The sequence below is a fragment of the Letharia lupina genome (genome assembly GCF_014066315.1).
Source record: "Letharia lupina isolate WasteWater1 chromosome Unknown contig_26, whole genome shotgun sequence".
NCBI classification, from domain to species: domain Eukaryota; kingdom Fungi; phylum Ascomycota; class Lecanoromycetes; order Lecanorales; family Parmeliaceae; genus Letharia; species Letharia lupina.
In genome coordinates, this window is record NW_023502995.1 from 261,394 (window position 1) to 282,758 (window position 21,365).

A 21,365-nucleotide genomic window follows, 5' to 3' on the forward strand; every position below is an offset into this window, starting at 1 on the left:
TGTACATCCCAACTTTACAGAGCTGTTGCATGAATAGCAGAAGATATGTACTCTTTTGGTTCTCCTGCGCATGGGACAGTGTAATAATGAGGTTGATATGAAAAGAAATTGATAGGGGCTTTCAAGCGCCTGTATTCGCTTAGGTTTCGATGTTGGTAAAATGTTGGGGTTTAATACAGTTTAGGGCGGCAGTGAGCGTATTGCGGCACTAAACACGCCTAGAAAGAGAAGTCCAGCCGCCAGGGTTTGCTTTCCGTCTCCCACGGCGTGTGTGGGGTTTCCCCTTCTTGTCTCTTCCCCATTATTGTTTCAGCATGATAGCGGCGTCTTTCTGACAGCTTTCTCATTCTCGCGTTGAGGCAAACCTTTGCTGTCATCTTATAAATGCTTGAGTACTTGATTGACGTTATCTCACCTACCTTCGCCCCATCCCTATCGTTCTAGAAGAACAAAGAACATCTCATCCACCCATAACCATGGCACCCCACAGCACCTCCGATCCAACCCTCGATCCCCACTCCACCATCCCTTCCTATGGCTTCCAACCCGCCGCCACACAAACCAAGTCCCCCCACAACCCCGCCCTCCTCCACCGCTCCCTCGCCCACCAACCCGACACCGTAACCCACGCCTCAGGCATCCACCTCACCCTCTCCTCCGGCCGCACCATCATCGACGCCTGCGGCGGCGCCGCCGTCTCCTGCATCGGCCAGAACAACGACGAGGTCTTCGCCGCCGCCCTGCAGCAGATGCGAAGAGTAAGCTACGTGCACACGGGCGCCTACACGACGTCCTCGGCCGAAGACCTCGCCTCCGTCATCCTCGACGTCGGCGCTCCGTACGGGCTCGAGAAGGCCTTCTTCGTCGGCAGCGGCAGCGAAGCCATGGACGCGGCGATGAAGCTCGCGCGGCAGTTCTTCTACGAGGGCGGGCGGCCCGAGCGTAGGCATTTCGTGGCCAGGAGGCAGAGCTATCATGGCGCTACTCTCGGCGCCATGTCCCTGTCCAGTAATCTCGCGAGGAAGGTGCCGTATGAGCCGCTCTTGCTGAGTAATGTGAGCCATGTCGGCCCCGCGTATGCGTATCAGTATCAACGTGCGGAGGAGTCGGAGGAGCAGTATGTCATGCGCCTCGCTGAAGAATTGGATGGTGAGTTTCAGCGTCTGGGGCCTGAGACCGTCATCGCGTTCGTCGCCGAACCAATCGTCGGCGCAACGTCCGGATGCGTGCCTGCTCCCTCTGGCTATTTCCGCGCCGTGAGGGAGGTATGCGATAGGTATGGCGTTTTGCTGATTCTGGACGAGGTGATGTGCGGCATGGGCCGCTGCGGCTCTTATTTTGCTTTTGAGCCAGAGGCCGTGGTGCCGGATATCATGACCATGGGTAAAGGGTTAGGCGGCGGTTATGCGCCGATTGCGGGTGTGTTGGTTGGTCGGAAGGTGGTCAAGGGGTTGAGAGATGGGACGGGGATGTTCAATCACGGGCATACGTATCAAGCCCATCCATTGAGTTGCGCGAGTGCACTGGCTGTGCAGAAGATCATCAAGAGAGACGGTCTAGTCGAGCGGTGCAGAGACAGGGGTCTGTTTCTCGAGAGGGAACTACGTGAGGCTTTAGAGGGTAGGAAATACGTAGGCGATATCCGGGGCCGGGGCCTCTTTTGGGGCATCGAGTTTGTGCAGAACAAAGAAACGAAGAGGAGCTTTGAGCCGAAGACCGAGTTCGGTTATAGGGTGCAGAGGAAGGCTTTTGATCTAGGAGTTGCTCTCTATCCTGGGGCAGCAACTGTCGACGGGGTCAGGGGTGATCATGTGTTGATTGCTCCGCCGTATACTGTCACAGAAGCAGAGTTGAAGACGATTGTGCAGGTTGTAAGGGAGGCTTATGATGCTGTAGAGTGGGGTGTTGATGAAGTAAGTTGACATAGGAATTGGGAAAGTTGTTGAGAAGATGTTGGATGAAGGGGGGTTCTACCCGTGGACTTTGGATACGAGCGGTTTGTTGCCTCCACGTCCTCTAAAGTACGCTCTCATACTCTTGAAATTTTTGTTGGTCAAAACGTGATCTTTCGAAAACAGGAAAAGATCCGATTACTATCCTCGGATTATATTCAAGGCGAATTGCCAACGTTGCAAATCCATGATCGGTTCAAATCCCTACATCAGATATATGCCCTCAATTTGATGAGCGGGTCTTCGCCCAAGTTTCATCACTCGAGCGTATGGCATCGAGAGGAATCAGTCCTTGTGAGGCTTCGGAGCCTTGCTCCTCGGCACAGTGTCCAAACCGCCCGAAGACTTCACGAAGAAAATATCACCCGGACCCATCCTGGAATTGTACTTGGGGCCACCTCCATACTCGAAAACGAAATTGAGTGGGAATCCGTGGTCAAAGGGCGCAGCCCCGTCAATCTCATCGATCTCTTCATCGCTCAGTTCGATACCCAACGCCTCGATGTTGCTCTTCAGATGCTCTATCTTGCGCCCACCGACGATCGGGAAGACATACGGCGACTTGTGCCTCACGTACGCCAATGCGATGCTGGTGATCAGGGTTCCCTTCTCCTTTGCGAGTTTGTCGAGAGCTGCGGAGACTTTCTTCCCATTTTCGGATTGGCCAACCTTGCGACCTTCGTCCTTCTTCTCGTAATCTTCCGGGCTCATGAACGCGCCTCGGCCGAGTGAGCCCCATGGAGCCAAAGCCATCCCTTCGGATTCGCACATGGGGATGATGTCACGCTCAAAGTCGCGCACTGCAGCGTTCCATAGACCCTGGTAGACGCTGAACTGGGTAAGACCTTGCTGGCGGGCATACTCGTTCGCTTTGCTGACGATCCAGGCCGGTGTGTCGCTGATCCCCAGGTAGAGCACTTTTCCGGACGCAACGACGTGATGCAGCGCTTTCATGATCTCGGGGATCGAAGTGGTAAAATCCCACCAGTGGATGTACAGTAAGTCGATGTAACTCGTCCGAAGCTTCTTCAAGCTAGCCTCAAGGGAGACGCGCAGGCTCTTGGAGGAGTTTCCTAGGTAGTTCGACTTTATCGTCACGGGCTCGGATGGATAAGGGGACGTGAATTTCGTCGCGAGGACGATCTGGTCGCGGTTCCGACGCGACTCCATCCACTCCCCGAGCCACTTCTCGGTCTCCTCGCCTTGGTAGTTGTTGGCCGTGTCGATGAAATTGCCCCCGTTCTCGAAAAAGTAGTCGAGCATGCCGAACGAGGTTTCCTTGTTGCACTCGCCCAGGAAGCCTGACCAGGCCTCGCCGAAGTTCATGGCCCCGAGACATAGCGGGGATACCCGCACACCTGCCGTGGGAGCGAGGATGCGTTGGTAGCCGAGGAGGCTCTTGGGTTTGGGGGCCGGTTGGTGAGCTAGGGTAGCTGCCATTTTGTCTTGGATGTTTGACTGGTATGGATTGAAGGGGATTTCCCTGCGGGAGGGGAAGCGCTTCTTTTCTACTTTCGTTCGTTGACCGAATGCCTTGGCATTGATTGCTCGATACTCGTATCTACCTGCTCTTAAATCCGATAAATCCGGCGCAACATCCAAATGCCTATATCTTATGAGAACTCGATATAATGATATCAAATGACTCGTCAATGTTCGTAAAATTTATTGTGTGAATATAGTTAGTATAGAAAAGAGAGTTTCGAGGTTTAAAAGAAAGGGAGTAGATTAGGGTGGGTTTTAGGGCATGTCACGCCGAAAACTCGCCCGGAACCCACCGCAATCCGCGGGTTATGAAGTTTCGGATTTGTCGGATTTTAGAGTGTGTATATCCGGGTAAAGTTGATACGAGTAAGCGCATATTTCGGCATTGATGCTCACGCTTATCAAGCAACCCTCTGGAGCACCATTCACGCGATCGGATTTCACGCTTATACCGGACATACCAAACGCACAAAAAGTTGTCGAGAAGAGACCGAGAATGCGCGTGGAGCTCGTGAGTACGAATGTGGTTTACTCTAGCCTTTACGGGTAGCGTGTCTTGGCTTTGGCTCCTGTATCGTCAGTACTCGCTGCTGTGCATCTGATGGGCCCCGTACCCATCGCACCTGCTTGGGGAGCGCCTACCGCTTGTCCTCTGACCTCTTCTTCACTGCTAGAGACCTGTGCTGGTGCCTTGGTTGCCGAGGCCGACTGTCTGATTATACGAAGGATACACGCTTTCATGGTGCGCCCGAACGAGAGGCGCTCGATCGACGAAGAGGAAAAGTGACAGGGCCGCGTGATCGGCCTCGACGACGTTGTTGGTTGTGAGGCATTGCTACACCGCGCACATACGATAATCGGCTGGTCTGGAGGTTTGTATAGCTTCAAAGATGGTTGGGTTTCTAAAGGATCAGTGACTGCCGGTGGACTCGTAGGAATGTGTATGGAACGGGGGACATGCGAAGATGCCGAGCTTCGAATTCAATTTTGCCCAAATGCTTGCCCGTCTTGAGAATGCACCAGCGCCATTTGAGGCCTCATTCTCGCAGGTAGAATACCGCAAAGATGCCTTCGGCCAAGTCCATTGACGGGTAAGCTCTCGACTATAGTCGTTTGAATGCATAGCAACGTTCATGCCGCCAGCCACCTCACTCAGTGAGCGGTAGCTTCTCGCGGTAGAAGCATCTCTCGGTCTACGTTGGCTGTCGTGTGTCGTACTGTCATCACCGTTCCGTTTTGTGGTGGCGTACGAAGCGGAGGAAGTTGGCTGCGCGGGAAGGCAGCCATCACGAGCGGCTTTGCTTTCCATTGGCTTGCCGGCAAGCTGGAAGTCTTCTCCTCAGAATGGTCTCTTGGCACCAGGATGGAGTGGGGCGCTTCTTGGGGCTCAGGGGTTTTGTTGCTCTAATGGCTGAAGCCGCCGCATCCTGCCTCGGACGGTTATTTCCCGGTGGTCGTATCGAGATACCGGACAACTCAGAGTGTTCAGAGGCTCGTGGAACGATTGTTGGTGCCTATGTGTCGACTTTCCCTCCGGAGGCATAGACTGCCTGGACTGAAGCTGGTGAAGCGGATATTCTGCAGAATCCCTAGTCTCACACCTCAATCGTGTGAGTCGTTCAGGAGCTTGCTGTAACATTGCGGTGGTGTTTTCGCCACCACCACGATCCATCTCACCAACTAGTTTAGATGACTTTCGTGACGATCGAGTTCCTAAACTTGCATGTGTCGAGGCTAGCCTCCATCTCAGCGGTTCGGTCAGGTTATGAAGCAACAAACTATGCTTATGTAAAACAGCCTTTGGCTGGATGGTCGCAAGCAACAGTACTCTACAGCGGAACGCCTGATCGCGTATGCCAACAATCTGTGTTCTACTGCTTCACACCCAGCTCATGCTGAAAGGTCATCCACTCACTGCAACCAAACGACCACGAATCTCACTTCCCCATCTTTCTCATTAGCTTGTTGCACATTACACTTCTTTTCAGAGAAGGATCAAAACGTTGCATCCCCACTCGTCTCATCTTTCCGGGCCTTTTCATCCCTTTCAAACGCCAAATATTCTTTCTGCAGACCCGTCAACATGTGCAGATTTCTCCAGAACTGTTCTTCATTTTCTTTGTTTCGCAGAGGTTGCCGGCTGCCTATTCTGGGGTCGTCCTGACAAGGTCATCTTCCTGGTATTTCTCTCATTCGACCGCCTCCGTCGTCTACGTGAGCGTATCTTGCCAGCCAGGAGAGGAGAGGTAGAGGAGAGAAAGAAGGGGGTGAGGAGGGTATTTGACCTTCTTTGATATACCGGATGTGGAGACCGCGCTCCTTGGGTGGGTTACGGGCGTAGGAATAGAAGGTGTGCTCTGATGGCATCGCAATTTGTTTAGCGATGGAGTGTTGAAAGAGGAGGCCTCGGGATTTGAGGGGAGGTTGGCGGATGTTTTGTGGGGTGAGAGTGGGGAAAAGGCCGTTTCGCCTCATGTTTGTCAAACGCAGCTGGCTGCCCCGCTCGATAGGTCACGGGACGCAATGCCAGCTGTTCTCGATGTCTCCAGCGATCACGTCTTCTCGGATATCGTACGTGTTCAATTCCGGGCGGTTGATCAGAAACAAGACCTGCGAAGATCTGCTCTCCTGAAGCCACAGGGTCTCAAGGAGACTGCCTCTTTCTGGCGCTCGTACTTGAGGCTCAGATCTAGATAGACGTGACCTACCTTTTCAAGACGTGCCTATTACGCTAGTGGCAAACACTCCGTTCACTCTATCAAGAGGAACCATAAGCCCATTAGGAGAGATCAAGGATCCAGATCTCCCCATGCCTACCGACACACATAGCGTTCATTGCATAACTGCCTGCCCTAAGATTGAAAAATTGAGCCTTGAAAGGATACCGATCGACATCGACAATGACTTCGACTGGAGGCGTCCTCCATTTCAAATTAATCGCGTGGACACTGCAGATAGAATGACGAAAGCATTGATCGTGGCAGTGGATGTTGTGTTCGAAAAAATAGTGAGCTTAAGTGCAGATTCCGGTGTGAACACATCTTGAATCATCTATGTTCCGGATAGACCGACGACGCGTATGTCACTGTCTGCCCTACGCCATATCTTCGTGTTCGGTGAACGGCTCCAAAGCAGGAAATTCCTGGCGTCAAGCGCGGAGATTTAAAGATACATCTTTACCAACACCACTGAGATACCCACCTCTATCATCGAACACACAGGCATTGCTTACTCGTCATGCCGCTCGTGACATATCTAGACCGGTGGTGATGTCAAAAGTCGTGCTGTTCTTGTGGAGAACACCGATGACGTAAGTTTTGTCAGGTGTATGTACGCATCAGACACATCACAGATGCAGGACTCCGAGGCTGACGGGGTGAATTTGATAGCACTTACAGCTATTCCGATAATGCGGAAGCTGTACGTCATGTGGCTCACTTGTGGGCATCTTTGTTTCTAAATGGAGCGTTGTACGCCAGATGGTGACCATGATGGCAGCGTGAATCTGGGTCAAACAGATGCTTCCGAGCGATTGAAATCTCAGCTTGACATGGAATTTATTTTAACTCTCCCTCCGCGTTTCCACCTCATCCGGCCGCGAAGCAACCGGCATCATATTGACTTCTGCCTCCAACTCAGCCTTCTCGTCTGTCGTGAGGTCACTCTTGGCCTTGTCGATCTTGACAAAGCCCACTAGCAGAAGCAAAGACACCCCCGCACAGCCAACACCAAACCAACACGCCACCTTGTAGCTTTCCTTGAGCCCAAGATGGGATGTAGCAGTGGCAACAACATCAGCGAACCCGAGAAAGACGCTGATGCCTAGGAAGACGAGGCAATTAATCAAAGCACCTGCAAGACCCTGTCTCTTCCTAGGCATGCTTGTCGTTATGAAGATGTTGCTGACGCTGTAGGTTATGTCGACGCCCACGGTTGCGCCGATCATAGCGGGAAAGATGTAGGCCCAGTAGTTGGGGTTCTCGGGCATTATGGCGAACATCAGGACACAAACAACGTAGCCAGTGGCTGAGATTATCATCAGGGCTGTTCCTGGTAGTAGATGAAGCAGGAAGCCGCCCGCCGTTGCGAGGAAGATGCCGCCTGCAGCCATTGGCGTATACCATGCCGTTGTCTGCAAGGAAGTCGCATGCAATACTTTCTCTATACTAGGCTTGAGGTTAGCGTAAAAACATAGCTGGGGGCTGATGAGTACACACTAGAAGCTAGCATAGAAGAGGTATATTCCAAATACGCCGTATGAGAAGAACAGCGCAACCACAAGCGCCTTCATATGCTTGACCTTGAATAGATCGAATGGTAATAGAGGCATTTTTGCAATCCACCCCTCAACGTAAACGGCTCCACCTAGAAATAGACAGCCCAAGACAAAGGTCACGTAAATGTAAGGTGTGTTCCAACCATCAGGAGCATGAGAGCTATCAGTAATAGCGAAGACAACCAACAACAGCCCTGGGACGATCGTAAAGACTCCCAGCCAGTCCATTGTGACTTCATAAGCCTGCCTCTCGTAACGATCGGACGGTATCGTCAAAAAAGCAATGGAGCTAATCAGAAACAGTAATATCGATCCAATCCAAAAATACCAACCCCAAGGTAGATACTGTCCACTCAGTCCACCAAAGAAAATACCTGTGAAAAAGCCTATAGGCGAACAAGCCCCATAAAGACTGAACACCAGGTTTTTTCTCGGCCCTGGGCGATAGATGCTTCCTAGCAGCATGACCCCAGCAGGTAAAAACGCAGCAGGTCCAAGACCCTGAAGTGCGCGGCAGAAGTTTAGCATGAGGTAATTGCGGCTGAAGCCTCCTATCAAAGACCAAAGGAAGAACCAGATCATCCCGAACATGAAGACGGTGCAGCCACCGTAGATGTCGGCGAGGCGGCCGAAGGGAAGTAAGAAAGCCCCCGTGATCAGAGAGAATACGTTGGCGGGCCACGTCTGTGATTGAGCAGGGATGTCGAGAGCGGTTGCCAGGGTCGGTAGGATCACGTTGAAACCACTGACGAAATATTCCTACCGACATGGTGAGTGGCCGGTGTTGACATAGACTTGGGCCAGGAGTACTACTTACTGCCATAATCATGGATGCCAACAGTGAGAAGCAAAAGCCAAACTCTGTCCATACGGTTTTGAACTTGGCAGGTCTTTGCCTGCCAAGCCGCTCGATGCGGGCTTGCATGCCTTCCCCTTCTTCAACCCCTGCTGGATCCTTCGGTGGGCTACCACTGAATGCTACCTCGCTGAGTGCGGTCATTGCACCCGTATTTGTCTAATAAGAGCGTCAAAAACGCAATTGTGGGGTAATGGGTTCAATAAAACTTGAGTGTGTCTATCGGACTCAAAGATAGACTGCTCTCGGTGACAGACTGATAAAAGAATGAAAGAGGCAAGAGATTAAGCGAGTTTAGGACCACCCGCCGGCAAATTGGCGCCTTATTTATGACAATAGCGCTCTAAAACCCACCAATCGGTGTAGGTATGATGATTTCGGTGGTCAGCGGACATAAAAACCTCGAAAAGAGTCTTTTCATCTTCTAGCAAGCATTTCAAGACCGAACGCCATGTTATTGGTATTGAACCACTGACACACGTACTACCAGGAAGGTGAAATGGCGTAAGTGTTTGGAGCGTGTCATGTTCATCATTCTGAAGACTTGCAAAACCTTGCAATTTTCTTGGCTAGCAAAAGCCCGAGCTAACTGTAAATGGATAAATTTTCCGGCGAATGATGATCATGATTGTCTTAATGAGGGGGGAAATCGTAGAAGAATGTGTTTCCTATGCGACTGGACATTATATTCATAGAATACGGTCTACTTCAGGAGATCACTGTTAACTCGGAGTATACTTTAGGGTACTGTTGCCAAGCAATGTCACGTGCTGGCATTTCGCCGCTAGTGCGCCAAACGCGTCTATGAATCTTGACGCACAATCGTCCCACCAGTCTTTCTCTATCACCACACGTTCCTCAGCTCCCTCAAAGCTTCTATGGTCTTAATGCCTGGCATGACACAATCTGAGTTTTCGATCTTAGACTCACTGACTAGTCGTCAAAGCAGGAGAAGGTCGTAATGATTACTACGGCCCCAACACTCAGGGATACTGATTTCAATCTGCAGCTAGCTCACGTCTTGCTGTATCCCTAGTCTATTGTGAAAGAGTTGAAACTCGAAGTATGCTATTCTAGCCGAAGCATAGTCGAGACCGCGCCAGTCACACCCTTTGGCAGCTTGTCCGACGTCCCAACAGACCAATATCTCCAGTCTCCCTCCTGGCGAGGGAAATTCGATTAAGCCCCTGTGAGTAAACATGGCACGACCAAAGACCAAGAAAGCTCAGAAGACTATCAACGACTCAGATCCCCTGCCCACAGCTCCAACTGAGTAAGTCTTCTATTTGAATTTCTTAACCCTTCCGGAGGGCTTCTTCAACGCTCCGAGAGTTCCATACATCGTAGTCGTGCAAATGTTGTTAAAACGCTGTCATCTAGAATCAATGAACTTACCCATCATTAGGTCTGAACTTCCAAGGTTCCCTCTCAACCGTATGCCGGTGGAACTAGTTCACATGATCTTTAGCTACCTCACACCGACTCAAGTAGCTAGTATACGATTTATGAGCAAGATGCTCGCTGCAATCGGCCTCGAGTACATCGCTACAACGGTCACACTCACACTCAAAGAGGACAGCTTCGACCGACTACTGGAGATAGCTTACCATCCTGTCATCAACAAGTTTGTGCACAGCCTGCATTACGAGCACGACTTCTTTACGGATTTAGAACGAACAGAATGGGAGCGTAACATCAAAACGCCAGAATTTATGGCCGTTCGAAAACGGTGTTCCGGCATTCCAGTTCCCACCTTCAATGCTAGCCAACGGGCCTGGCGAGCTTATCATCGCGGGCGTGGTGCTCTCAAAGCTTGTAACACGTACGGCAAAAAACGACTAGATCAGGCTTTCTCGACCTATCAAAACTATTGCGCAGAACAGGACCGCGCTTGGCGATCGGACTTTTTTTCCAGCAAATTGACAGATGCACTTCAGCATCTTCCAAACTTGAGAACAATCTACATGCCAAAGCACGGCAATTATTCCCGCTATCAAAAAGAAATTGCCCAACTTCTCAATGGCGCCTTTTACGATCAGCCATCCATTGAATCGGATAGTGTTGCTGTTACTCGCTCACTACTGCTTGCGGTGGATGAAGCCATTCACGGAGGTCAAAACGTGAACACTCAAGCCGGCAGCGCTGGTAGTGAACCTGCTCGGAAGGCAAGTAGCCGGGATTCACGCAATGCCAATTACAACGCTCCGACAGCCAGCAACCAGGTCAGTGCTAGTCTAGGTGGCAGGACACCGAATGGCGGCTATCTACGAGGAAATGATTCAGAAGGCAGCAACCAGCGTGTTCTTCGAGTCGGTAACTTTATCTCTGGGTCCTTCAATTGGAGACTCCTCTTGGAGGGCGATAAGGTCTTTGTAGCCATGAAGAGAAGCATATCTCACCTCACCAAACTCGGCATACATCTTCTCGACGATTGTTGGATCAAAGAGACCAGGCCACATTTCGCATCCCCAAGCGACATGGAAGCTCAAAGACAATGTTTGATCAAAGGACGTTTCCCCGAATTTATGAATTCGGCGCCTGGTCTCGAAGGGCTAAGCCTCTCCATCGGTCCAAACAATTTTTGCCGTCTAATGGTTGTCGTCGGCTTGTGCCACTGGCCTTTTTTGAAGACGGTTCGCTTTCAAGGTTTCAGAGTCGGTATTCATAGCCTAGAGGGATTCTGTTCGAGACACTCTTCCACGCTTTCCAACCTCTCACTAGGGGATCTTGAAGTGGATGAATCATCGTCACATCCAGGAAAAGCCTCTTCCTACACAGTGTTTACCACGATTCGTGAGACCACGAAGCTAAAAGAAGCCAGCGTGTATGGGGTCTTCGATCTAATATCGCAGCTCTGGAACATGGATGACCATAGAGATGTCCGTCGCGCAAGTGGGACGCTGATCGGACGATACCTCGTGGGTGAAGGGGGCGATAGCAGCCTCGAGGATTACTTGAAGGAGGAGCGCTCAAGGATTGCCGAGCAGGAAGGGGAATCTTTAGTCAGCGACATCGACGCATCACATATGAACGTGTGGACAAGTGAGAGTGAGGATTCTTTGAGCGAAAGCGACGACTACGTAGGAACGGGAGCTCGATTATGGCCATGACCATGGCGGGCCTGACTATGGGTATCCAGATAATCTGAGCGCGGCCGGGTGTCTACTGTTGTACAAAAAGGTCGAAGCATACAAAGCTGAGAATAACCAAGCCTTTCCGTAGCTCTAACGGAGCATTACTCAATCGCCTTCATATTTACAAAACAACCTCTGTGCACTTGGCGACTGGGTTTCCTTGAGATACTGCTACACGTTGTCTTTTGAACAAAGCATCTCCTACTCTCTTCATCATTATAAATCGACAGACCCATGTGACAGGGAACGAACAAAGCAGTATTATCCAACATGGCGGATGAAGTCGACGGCTTTTTCGAGTCTAGGTTCAGCGCTAAGAAGGACAGGGGCTTCAAAGGCGCGATTCCCACGCGCCGCTGAAAATTCGACGTGTCAAACATCCTCGCCCATCCTTCGACGAACATTCAGCTTCGCCAATGGACCTTCAAACTCTTTCCTCTGCACTCCCGCCTCCCAGGCCCAGCCTCCTCGGCATACCACTCGAGCTCCGTAACGAAATCTACCGCAACCTCCTCTCCACCGGCCGCAATCGAATCGATCTCGGTCTCGGCCGCGCCCGTTACAGCCTCCAAACGGCCGTCTTGGCCACCAATCGCCAGATCCACGACGAAGCCACCGCAGTCTTGCGCGAGAACAGGTTCATCAACATCATCACGTCATGGACGTCCTTCAAACAGGACATCCTCGTGCAAGGCAAATTCCCCATCATCGCCGAAGGCGACGACAGATCCCCGTCCCCGGAGTCCCATATGCTCGTGCTACTGGACTTCATGGGCGACGTGGACACCTCGCGCCTGTACGCCTACGTCACCTGCCTGGCCGATTTGCCCCATCTCTGCCGACTGCTCTTCTACGCCAGCAGTCTGAGCCCGAACTTCAGCAGCTTGCTGCACGTCACGCTCGCGATCCGGGACCCGCAGGGGCGGGCGGAGAAGACGGTCGTCCCGAAGGCGCTGCAGGAGGCGCTGATGATGCCGTTTGCGGTTTTGAAGGGCCTGCACGGTTTGACGATCAAAGGGGCCAGGAACAAGGCGGTGGAGAAAGAGCTGAGGAAGGCGATGGGCGTCCCTAATCCCACGGCGGCTGAGTACCTCGAGGCGGCGGCGGGGCTCAAAGATGCCGGGAATGCTGCGTTCAAGGTGGGGGACTACGCGCTGAGCATTAGAATCTACATCCAGGCTTACGAAGCGATGCATTTTATCGTGGAAGGCAAACGCTTTGCCATCATGCTGGACGGCTACTTCGCCTCTAACCCGCTGACCGGAGGCCGCTTCGAGGGACAGCGCGGCGACTTGGTCCGCCACCACCTAGGCTCGCAGCTAAGCTGGAACATCCTGGCCGCGTACCTCAAGATGGAAGATTGGGAGCAGGCGTACTTCTGGGGTGAGAGAGCCATTTCGGACATCGAGTATGCGGACGTGCAGCAGAGCATACTGGATGGGACGCCGAATCTTGTCACCGGTGCCGAAAAAGCAAAGGTCTATTGGAGGATGGCGGTGGCGAGTCAGGCGTTGGATAGGAAGCAGGTCTGGGCCAGGAGCCTGATGAAGGCGTACATGTTTGCGCCGCAGGACAAGACCATCATGCGCGAGATGGAGGCGTTGGAGAAGCGGTTGCAAAGGCATGAGTTGGATCTCGAAGACTTTAAACCTTGAAAGGGATACATGGCGCCTCTCGCTTCCTATCTTGAGCAGTGTCATTAGCGTGATTGCTTCGCGGATTCAACGCAACGAACGGAACTGTTTCAGAGCCATCATGAGTGTCTCGTTCGGATTCACAACCGCATTGAAATATGGTGAAGATGAGTGGTTTAAATGTATGCTTGCTGCTGGCCTGCATTAAGTATAGAAGATTAAACATCAACTGCAATTGATCAAAATGTGATACCGTCGTACTCCGTCGTGTGCGCGAGAAGACTTGTCATCGATGAAGGTCGAAGCCAGATTGTACGTCTCGATCACTTGGATACACTAGCGAGTCAAATCGCGATGGGTGTGAGCGGTTGGGTCTTGTTTATGAATTCGCCATTGAACTAAAACTACTTCTATGATCCAACGCGTACAATTTTTAAGGATAATCCAACGCGTACAATCTTTAAGGAAAAGTCATCGTGAGCACCGGCAGCGTCGTTGAGTGCGTCGATCCCTGCCCTACTCGCATCGATGCGTGAAGTTATCGCGCCGCGATCTGGTCATGCACGGTGGTACAAGAATGGCCGGTGAGAGTCTTGGACCCAGGGGACGCTCTCGGGGCCTTAAGGATCGGATGGGGGATGCTGGGCCGCGCTGAATTCTGTTACATGTTCAGCTGCCGTCACACCCATCATCTTCGAATCTTAGATCCGTGGGGAAGTTCTCGCTGGGCGGAAGGTTTCTTCGCGCGGACGGTCCGGTTCATTCATCAGAACCCGCCACCAGGCTCCTGACTTCTGCATCCATCCATTGATCTGTATCCGTTCTGCACAAGCCGGACAAGCATTGCCACCCGTGTTGCAAGAGTGTGCTTTGTCGATGCGTGACCTGAACGTAAAGTATGTACTTCCGAACCCGTGGACGATCTTCCTTCCCGGGCCCCGGGCGCCAAGCTGGCCTCTTGAATGCAGAACCACGAGCCCGCGGTCACAAGCACGGGCTGTGACGGCCGTGGTAAGGAAGCACCCAGAGTGGTTGCCCGGTGTTATTCAATCGTTGCGGATTCAATCCGAAGATGGAAGCCGCGAGGTTCAGAGGCATCGTGAACGGTACCGACGGCATCCTGCACGTTAGCCACGATCGAAGTTCCGCACGAACGAATACTTGCCCGATCCCGCCACTGGGGGTTTTGCCCCAGACGGACGTCACGTCCTAGATCGAGACTTGGCTGGGCTGGGCTGCTCCGGCCTGCGAGCCAGATGGCTATGTGTACCTGATCTGATCCGCTGTTGCAGCCAGCCATATTCCATGGTTGGTTCGTGAATCTTGTCTGACGCTGACGTTGGTGGGTAAGTAGGCCAAGCGATTTCGATTGGGGTCTTCGTTTTCGCTAGTGCTACAAGATCGCTGATGGATGGGAGTGTGGGTTCCTCCCGGCGTGCACACGGTGCGCCAGTATCCAGACGCTGCAAACGGAGGTGCGGGAGATTTCGACGCGGAGTGAACGAGCAAGGTAGAGCAGGATTGATATTAGAGTTGAAGCAGCTGGCAAGTCAGTTAGAGGGATAATTTTTAAAGACAGCGGCGAGGAACCTTCAAATGTTTACTGTAATGTTTTTTCGGAAGATTTTATCAAGCTGAGTACGACACCATTCGAGGTACATGACGCTGAGTATAAAAACAAAAGCCAGGGACTGTCACCTCGCTCCGATGTCAAGACCCCGCAGCATCCACGTAGGATCTGGCGATGGGTGAATGTGAGAGCTTGGCCCATCTAAAGATGTCAGACCAATGTTTTCCACTCTGGCCTTAGCCTTGGCTTGTGAAAGGGATCGTATGCTTTGAAGTGAGTCCGAGGGGTCGCAGCTGGGGCATGTAACACCAAGCTCGAGTTGGAGTTGAGGTAGAAGCGTCGGAGGATGTTCAAAAAAGTCGTGCTAGGCCTTGAGTATGATCCCAAAGGGATACGGTAATGAACTGCACGGCTAGCAGCCAATTTCGGGGGAGTGCCGCCGCCGACTGGGTGTAGGTAAGGCCCTGAAGGGCATAAAGCCCCTTCATCCTCTCACGCACCGTGAACTACTCCGCTTCCCAATCTTCACCCATTGTCTTCTCTGTAGAAGGCCTCCATGTCGCTACGCACCTTCAACCACATATCCCCAATGATATTCTGCCCCTCCGCCTCAACCCTATTGACGTCCATCCAATACTTTTCATGCAACGCCGCAGCGCCCATCGCATACTCCTTGATCGACGGATACGTCGAGGTCCACTTGTAATACACATTCGTCCACGGCATAGGCCCGTCCCACCGGTGTGCATAATTCAGCAAATTCTGATCCGGGAAGTTAGGGTCGAAAGAGTTCTCTCGTTCCATGATAGAGGTGTAGTATTCAAAGATTGCCTGCGAAGGCTTGAAGACCATGAAACCGGAGCACATCCATTCGAGCGAAGGGTCGGGCGGGTATTTGTGCACACGGTCGGTTTGCTGGGCTTGCCCTGCTAACATGAAGGAAGAGGGCAGCGGCGCTGCCTCATTCTTGTTGTCCACGTCCTTCTTCGGTCGCTGAATTCTTGTGCTTTCGTCCTCAAAAATCGCGTCCAGGCGCCGCGCGATGAACATGTCTGCGTCCATGTATAGCATCTTCTCGTATTCGGTCTGCTGAAAGACTCGCAGTTTTGTCATTACGCCCTGGTATTGTCGTTTTGTGTCAAGCCATTCCGGATCGCTAATGCTGTCCACCACCACGACTTTTGCACCATCCTTTTCAAGTCTTGCGCGCTTTGATTGGGAAACTTCACTGGAGGCGACGACGATGAATGGGATGGATGTGTTTGATCGAGTCTCAGGCTGATGCATAAGTTGATAGCCGAGAACGCGCGTGGCTGGTTAAAGTTAGTGGTTTAAGAAGATTAAGTTGTTCGGTCGGTGTGACACACCCACGAAATAATCGTCCTCATCCTCCGTGGTCATTCCTTGTGCTTCGTCGCCGCGGTTCGTGCCAGTGTGGGCCTCGAGGAAAGCAACGAACGCTCTTCTGGGCTCGTTCGGTACTGCCGTAGCAGAGGACATGGCGACATCGACTGCTGAGGTCTCGGCTATTGCAGATGGAGAGGCATTGTCCGCAGTAATCTTTCCTGTTTCTTGCTCGTTCCCAGGTGTAGATATGGTAGCATCGGATGTGGGCTTGTCACCAGAAAGTTGTACGAGCGAGCCATTTGAGGCTGCTGTGGCATCTCGAGGATTATAGAGCGTGAGAAGTATGATGAAGGTCACTGCAAGAATGGCGCTGGTAGTGAGAATGCGATGCGAAGTCAGTTGAGATGCGGGCGACAACATGGTGCGTGGAGACAGCAAGCTCGGAGTACATGCTGGTGGATGGTATGCTCTACACATACAACGTCAGCCAGGAATGAAGGGACCACGGGCTGTGAGCGCCCGTAGCCTATGTCGGCTTCCATGTCCAGGAGCGTCGGAAGTATCGTGTTGGCCCCTGAGATTAGTCGGTAGGGCGGTGGTGGCGGTGAGGGGTGTCCAACAGTTTCAAGTTTCAACGGTGCTGGGATTCCCCATGAGCGGCAAAGCCACAAAACCGTAATGAAACGCCCAGCTATTTTCCGACTTCTGCAGAATAAGGGCCTCGAGCGTTTCGCCGAGAGCGTTGGTTTCGCTGCCGCCCAGGATCGAGACTTCACACGAGAGTGTTGCAGAAATCAAAGTATCAAGAGCTACTCGTGTCGTATTTCGACTCGTATCAAATCTGGTGGGTAGATGAAAGTCCACCATACAATGGGCGAATGCTTAACGCCGATGTATGTGTACACGAATGCCCGTATCCAAACAAAAATAAAAGCCGTAGTAGCATCGAATGTCTGTGATAGGCTGAGTATGACAAGAACCTGTAACACTCATCGACTCCATTTTGCATCCTTCCTCTATCATCTGGCGGACTGCCACGTTTTCTGACCATGGTAGTCATCTGCGCATGCAAGGGACCATGTTAGCCTTCCGAACCGCAGGCACTGCCGTCGAGTGCTGAAATGGGAGGGGCCGAGGCTCTCGGGGTCATATTGTTGTATGGGTAGTGCGGACATTCTAGCTGTTTACCCTCTTGCTGATGATGGTCGTTGCCCTCTGCTCATTCTTTGGCGTGCTCGATTGCTTCTTTCAATGATATCCCTGCTGCTGGTCCTCGGCCTGCTTGTCTCCTTGTCCAGCCTTTTGCTGCTGCTCTTTGGCCTGCTTTGTCTGCTTTGCCTGCTGCTCCTTTTTCTCTTTCTCCTCCTGCTGCTTCTTTTCCTCCTCTTTTTCCTCCTTCTTCTTCTCCTCTTTGACTTTCGCTTGCTCTTTCTGTTGCGCCTCATGTCTCTCGGCCTCCGCCCTGGCATTGGACGCTCTGCTCAGCGCAGCATCAACCAAGAGCGTAGCTTCCTTCAACTCCTTTTGCTGAAATGGTTCCTCGTAGACCAAGCGCTCGAGTCTCTTAGAAGTCTCTTTCAATTCGTCGCCCAGCTCCGGATGCTTGTTGAAGACCTGCTGCACGATGACGTCTGCCGTCGTATACTCCGTTGCGTTGTGCAAAGCCTGCTTTGCGGTCCTTAGGTTTGCCCAGAAGCCTTTGATGTTGCTGTGTAGTGTCAAGTTGGCAAGCGGGATGTTGACCTTCTCTGGCTCGTTCTCCACGATATCCAGCCAATGTCCCATCAGCGGGTATTTGTGCTCGACGCCAGGAAAATGGATCAGCATGTCTCCCATTTTTGTCTCCGGTTCTTTATCCGGCCCCTGAGCGAAAGTATTGTACCACAGTCGAGGCTGATAGACTGCATGTTCTTTGTAGCCTTCCTGATCCAGCACCCATCTCATTGCGTCTTGTTCCATGTTAGGTATGGGGACTCCGAGAGGTACGTCAGGCCTTAGGAGCGGAAGTGCTGTGGCTTGAATGAGGAAGTTGACGCTCCATTCGTTGATGCGCATCATGAAAAGGCCGCAGTTGAAGCTGTGCCAATCTTTGTTGCCAAGGAAGTGGATGTCATTGAAATCTTCTCGTGGGGGCAGGAATATGGACCAGGGAATGTTCTCGTTGAGAATGATGGTGTCAGCGTCGAACCATCTGCATCATCGTGTTAACGTTTCTTCAAGCCAACTGAAAAATGTGCCTCCTCTACATACACAATCCATTCGGCCCGCTTGCCAATGGGTTTTGTCAATTCCGCTATGATAATTGATTGCAGGTAGAGTAGCTTTCCAAACACCTACAAGACCACTCATCAGTTTTCCAGCGTCCATGTTATATGGAGGATCTCGTATGGGACCGTACCAGCACCTCCCATTTGCCGTGCCCAATTATGTCTTCTCTCAAAATATGACTCGGATATCCCCACTTTTCCGCATGCTTGAGGTGCGTCCTCACAGATCGCTCGTACACCGCGTTCGCTCCCATCTGATGGGCGGTATCCTCACTGCTGAATAACATGCACGCTTGACGTATTCTTGCGCCACCTTCGAGGGTGCTGTCGAAGATGTCACGTTGGTCGGCCAAGTCCTTGGTATCTTCTATCGCTAGGGCGATTGAGGACCAGGGATTCGATGGCTTGGAGGGTGGAATTGTGGAAGATGAGTCCCAGGAAGTCGGTGTGTGGAAGAAGAAGAAAAAGAAGAAGATTGGTATTGCACAGAACATGAGGGCGGCCAAGTGCTTCGGCGACGTGCCGAGCATACCGGCACCCAACATCTGTGGCAGAGACGGCAGCGCGATCCTGAACGAGAGAATATTCGCAAAGAAGGAGTAGAAGATAAAAGAGTGTCTGCGCGCCGTCGTTGGCGAACCTGGAAGACCAGCATATTCTGTCAGCCCTAGGCGACAGGGGGTGGTCTGGCGCCGCTATTAGGTCAATTCCATTTATGAAACTCTCCGGCAAATACCGACTAAAATTCATCTTAATTCCCAGCCCCCAGGCACTAGTCGGCAGTACCTGCTAAACTTTACCGCTAAGAATGGGTCGATTGTCAGGGGAAATAAGCGCCGACGCAGGCCGGAAGCCGGTCGCAGCTTAACAATAATACAGCACGGAGAGCACGTTTCACTAATGGCCTCAATTGCCTACCATACTCCAGCAATTCATCATCGAACAGTCCATCGATTTTAATCGTTCCAAGTAGACTTTATTTAAAGAATGTCAAGCTGGACCTGGCTTTGGTGGCTTCGATGAGCATCCATTAGTATTCATCGATTCCGATCCCTCTTGGCCCAAAATCTGGAGCCCGACGCAGCTATCGTGGTCGATGTTATGAATCAATCATAAAATTTGGAAAGGCCTACCCTACCATAGATATTGCCTCCGGCAAATGGGGGTTTTCGTTTTTGCATTAGTACTCAGGGACTGCAGGGCACTTTGGCATGCGGATTCTTAGAAGGGGATTCTTGCAATGATGCTCAACTCGCCACTTGAACACGAGTCCCGTGACTGACAGAGAAGGTCAAGGAGGGGGACTCCCATGAGTTGTTCACCAAAGCGCGGCAAGATTGGTGAGAGCTAGCGTCGGATGAAATAAAGCTCAGCTTTACCACGAGCGAGACCTTACCCGCTTCTGAGCTCTTTGTTATGTGGTTTAAGGAGATTCACGATGTGAGTGCAACATGTTTCGTACGCCATGACTTGTATAATTCTGTTCTAGCTCTGCGTCAAGCAGACTCTGTTGTCTGATATCCTATGTCGTTGACCGCGCCATCTCACTGACCGTACGGGGGCGCTGTTCTCCGTCTTCCAAAGCCAAGAGAAGCCAAATGTCATTTTTTGGTGAAATCATAATTATGCCATACAGCAGGGGGCATCCCAACATGCGCGGGCGTTCTGAAAAGCCAGGCATCCTCAGCGGCAAGCATTGCAACGTCCTCGGCAGTCCCCTGCGCCACTCTCATGAACAACCGCAATGTGGGGCTCCCCTCAACAACAGCATTTTGACCGCGTTTGACGATCATAACAAGAGAATCCCACAGCTCTTTAGGGTGGGTCTTAACCTCCCCATATCCGACGAAACCTTTCTCTCTTTGCTTCTTGAGATTGGCAAGGTCAGCAACTCTGACTGCCCCGCGGAGACTTTGTGTTGTCACGAGAATCCCGCAGAGCGATTCATCATCCAATATTGCCATACTGTCTTCCTGCTCAGCAACAAATGGCTTCCCGAGCACAACGTCATCTCCGGAAATACTAGGACCAAGCTACCCCAGTCAGCACAGCAATTATCAGTCAGACAAAGAGACGGATAATACCAGATTCTTGACTCTTGCAATCATCGCCTTATCACTATGCTCGATATCAAGCATTGGGTAAATTGTAACTTCTGCGAGGTCCTGCCCTACCATCTCTCCAACTTTTTTACACAAACTCTTATGGTTGGGGTCCCTCGCCTCTTCGACCGCTTGCTTGTGGACCATCTCAGCGAAGTGTCTTTTCTCAGCAGCAATGCTGCTTATCCTCTCAGCCTGATTCAGGCCTTCCTTTTCAATCAGTTCGCGCGCGCGAGCCTCAGTCTCTGCGCCCTTCGCACGGCTCGACGTGGCCGCCTCAGCTAGAACATCTAGATGATCAGGGCTGGCGTTCTTGCCGATGAAATTGGAAGAGCTCTCGTTAACCGAGTCTCTCAACTGGGGCTGGATAGGACTTGAGGACCTCGAAGCTCTTGATGTCTCTGGGGAGGGCGAATGGGGTGCAGATTGGTTCTGTTTCATTTCATTCTTGTCCTTCTGTTTTCCGCGAGCCGTAGCACTTTTTGGGAAGGCTTCAGGCACTGGAGGAGTACGCCCCGTGAAGAAAGCGGACCTGGAAAACATCGTGTGGGATACAGAAAGAAAAGATGAAAAGAAATGGTGCTCTGTGAGCTGAGAGTGCAGACTACCTTTTGTAAGTTCCTTACCTAGATCGACCAGAGCCGGACTGCCTAATTCTAGGACCCGATCTCGGGCAGTTAATACAGTTCCAAGCATGGCAGCTTGCGCAAGACCAAGGTCCCAGTACCAACAGCCATGTTGG

The 21,365-nt window shown here is 51.8% G+C and overlaps 8 protein-coding genes across 8 annotated transcripts; 3 read left to right on the forward strand and 5 right to left on the reverse strand.

Moving 5' to 3' along the window:
• Nucleotides 1-476: 476 nt before the first annotated feature.
• HO133_006735 (uncharacterized protein) lies at nucleotides 477-1,922 on the forward strand (the record flags this gene model as incomplete). Its single annotated transcript, XM_037297632.1, has 1 exon — nucleotides 477-1,922. One exon carries the CDS (start codon nucleotides 477-479, stop codon nucleotides 1,920-1,922), a length of 1,446 nt encoding a protein of 481 aa, XP_037147068.1.
• Nucleotides 1,923-2,237: 315 nt separating this feature from the next.
• Nucleotides 2,238-3,392, reverse strand: HO133_006736 (uncharacterized protein; the record flags this gene model as incomplete). The annotated part of the gene is made up of 1 exon (XM_037297633.1): nucleotides 2,238-3,392. The coding sequence occupies one exon, from the start codon at nucleotides 3,390-3,392 to the stop codon at nucleotides 2,238-2,240; it is 1,155 nt and encodes a 384-aa protein (XP_037147069.1).
• A 3,607-nt stretch (nucleotides 3,393-6,999) lies between these two features.
• Nucleotides 7,000-8,713, reverse strand: HO133_006737 (uncharacterized protein; the record flags this gene model as incomplete). Its single annotated transcript, XM_037297634.1, has 3 exons — nucleotides 7,000-7,603; nucleotides 7,655-8,472; nucleotides 8,531-8,713. 3 exons carry the CDS (start codon nucleotides 8,711-8,713, stop codon nucleotides 7,000-7,002), a joined length of 1,605 nt encoding a protein of 534 aa, XP_037147070.1.
• Nucleotides 8,714-9,768: 1,055 nt separating this feature from the next.
• HO133_006738 (uncharacterized protein) lies at nucleotides 9,769-11,679 on the forward strand (the record flags this gene model as incomplete). Its single annotated transcript, XM_037297635.1, has 2 exons — nucleotides 9,769-9,842; nucleotides 9,975-11,679. The coding sequence occupies 2 exons, from the start codon at nucleotides 9,769-9,771 to the stop codon at nucleotides 11,677-11,679; spliced, it is 1,779 nt and encodes a 592-aa protein (XP_037147071.1).
• Nucleotides 11,680-12,119: 440 nt separating this feature from the next.
• HO133_006739 (uncharacterized protein) lies at nucleotides 12,120-13,358 on the forward strand (the record flags this gene model as incomplete). Its single annotated transcript, XM_037297636.1, has 1 exon — nucleotides 12,120-13,358. One exon carries the CDS (start codon nucleotides 12,120-12,122, stop codon nucleotides 13,356-13,358), a length of 1,239 nt encoding a protein of 412 aa, XP_037147072.1.
• Nucleotides 13,359-15,432: 2,074 nt separating this feature from the next.
• On the reverse strand, nucleotides 15,433-16,674 carry HO133_006740 (uncharacterized protein; the record flags this gene model as incomplete). The annotated part of the gene is made up of 2 exons (XM_037297637.1): nucleotides 15,433-16,220; nucleotides 16,275-16,674. 2 exons carry the CDS (start codon nucleotides 16,672-16,674, stop codon nucleotides 15,433-15,435), a joined length of 1,188 nt encoding a protein of 395 aa, XP_037147073.1.
• An 828-nt stretch (nucleotides 16,675-17,502) lies between these two features.
• Nucleotides 17,503-19,066, reverse strand: HO133_006741 (uncharacterized protein; the record flags this gene model as incomplete). The annotated part of the gene is made up of 3 exons (XM_037297638.1): nucleotides 17,503-18,445; nucleotides 18,505-18,587; nucleotides 18,653-19,066. The coding sequence occupies 3 exons, from the start codon at nucleotides 19,064-19,066 to the stop codon at nucleotides 17,503-17,505; spliced, it is 1,440 nt and encodes a 479-aa protein (XP_037147074.1).
• A 1,056-nt stretch (nucleotides 19,067-20,122) lies between these two features.
• On the reverse strand, nucleotides 20,123-21,166 carry HO133_006742 (uncharacterized protein; the record flags this gene model as incomplete). Its single annotated transcript, XM_037297639.1, has 2 exons — nucleotides 20,123-20,554; nucleotides 20,606-21,166. The coding sequence occupies 2 exons, from the start codon at nucleotides 21,164-21,166 to the stop codon at nucleotides 20,123-20,125; spliced, it is 993 nt and encodes a 330-aa protein (XP_037147075.1).
• Nucleotides 21,167-21,365: the final 199 nt, after the last annotated feature.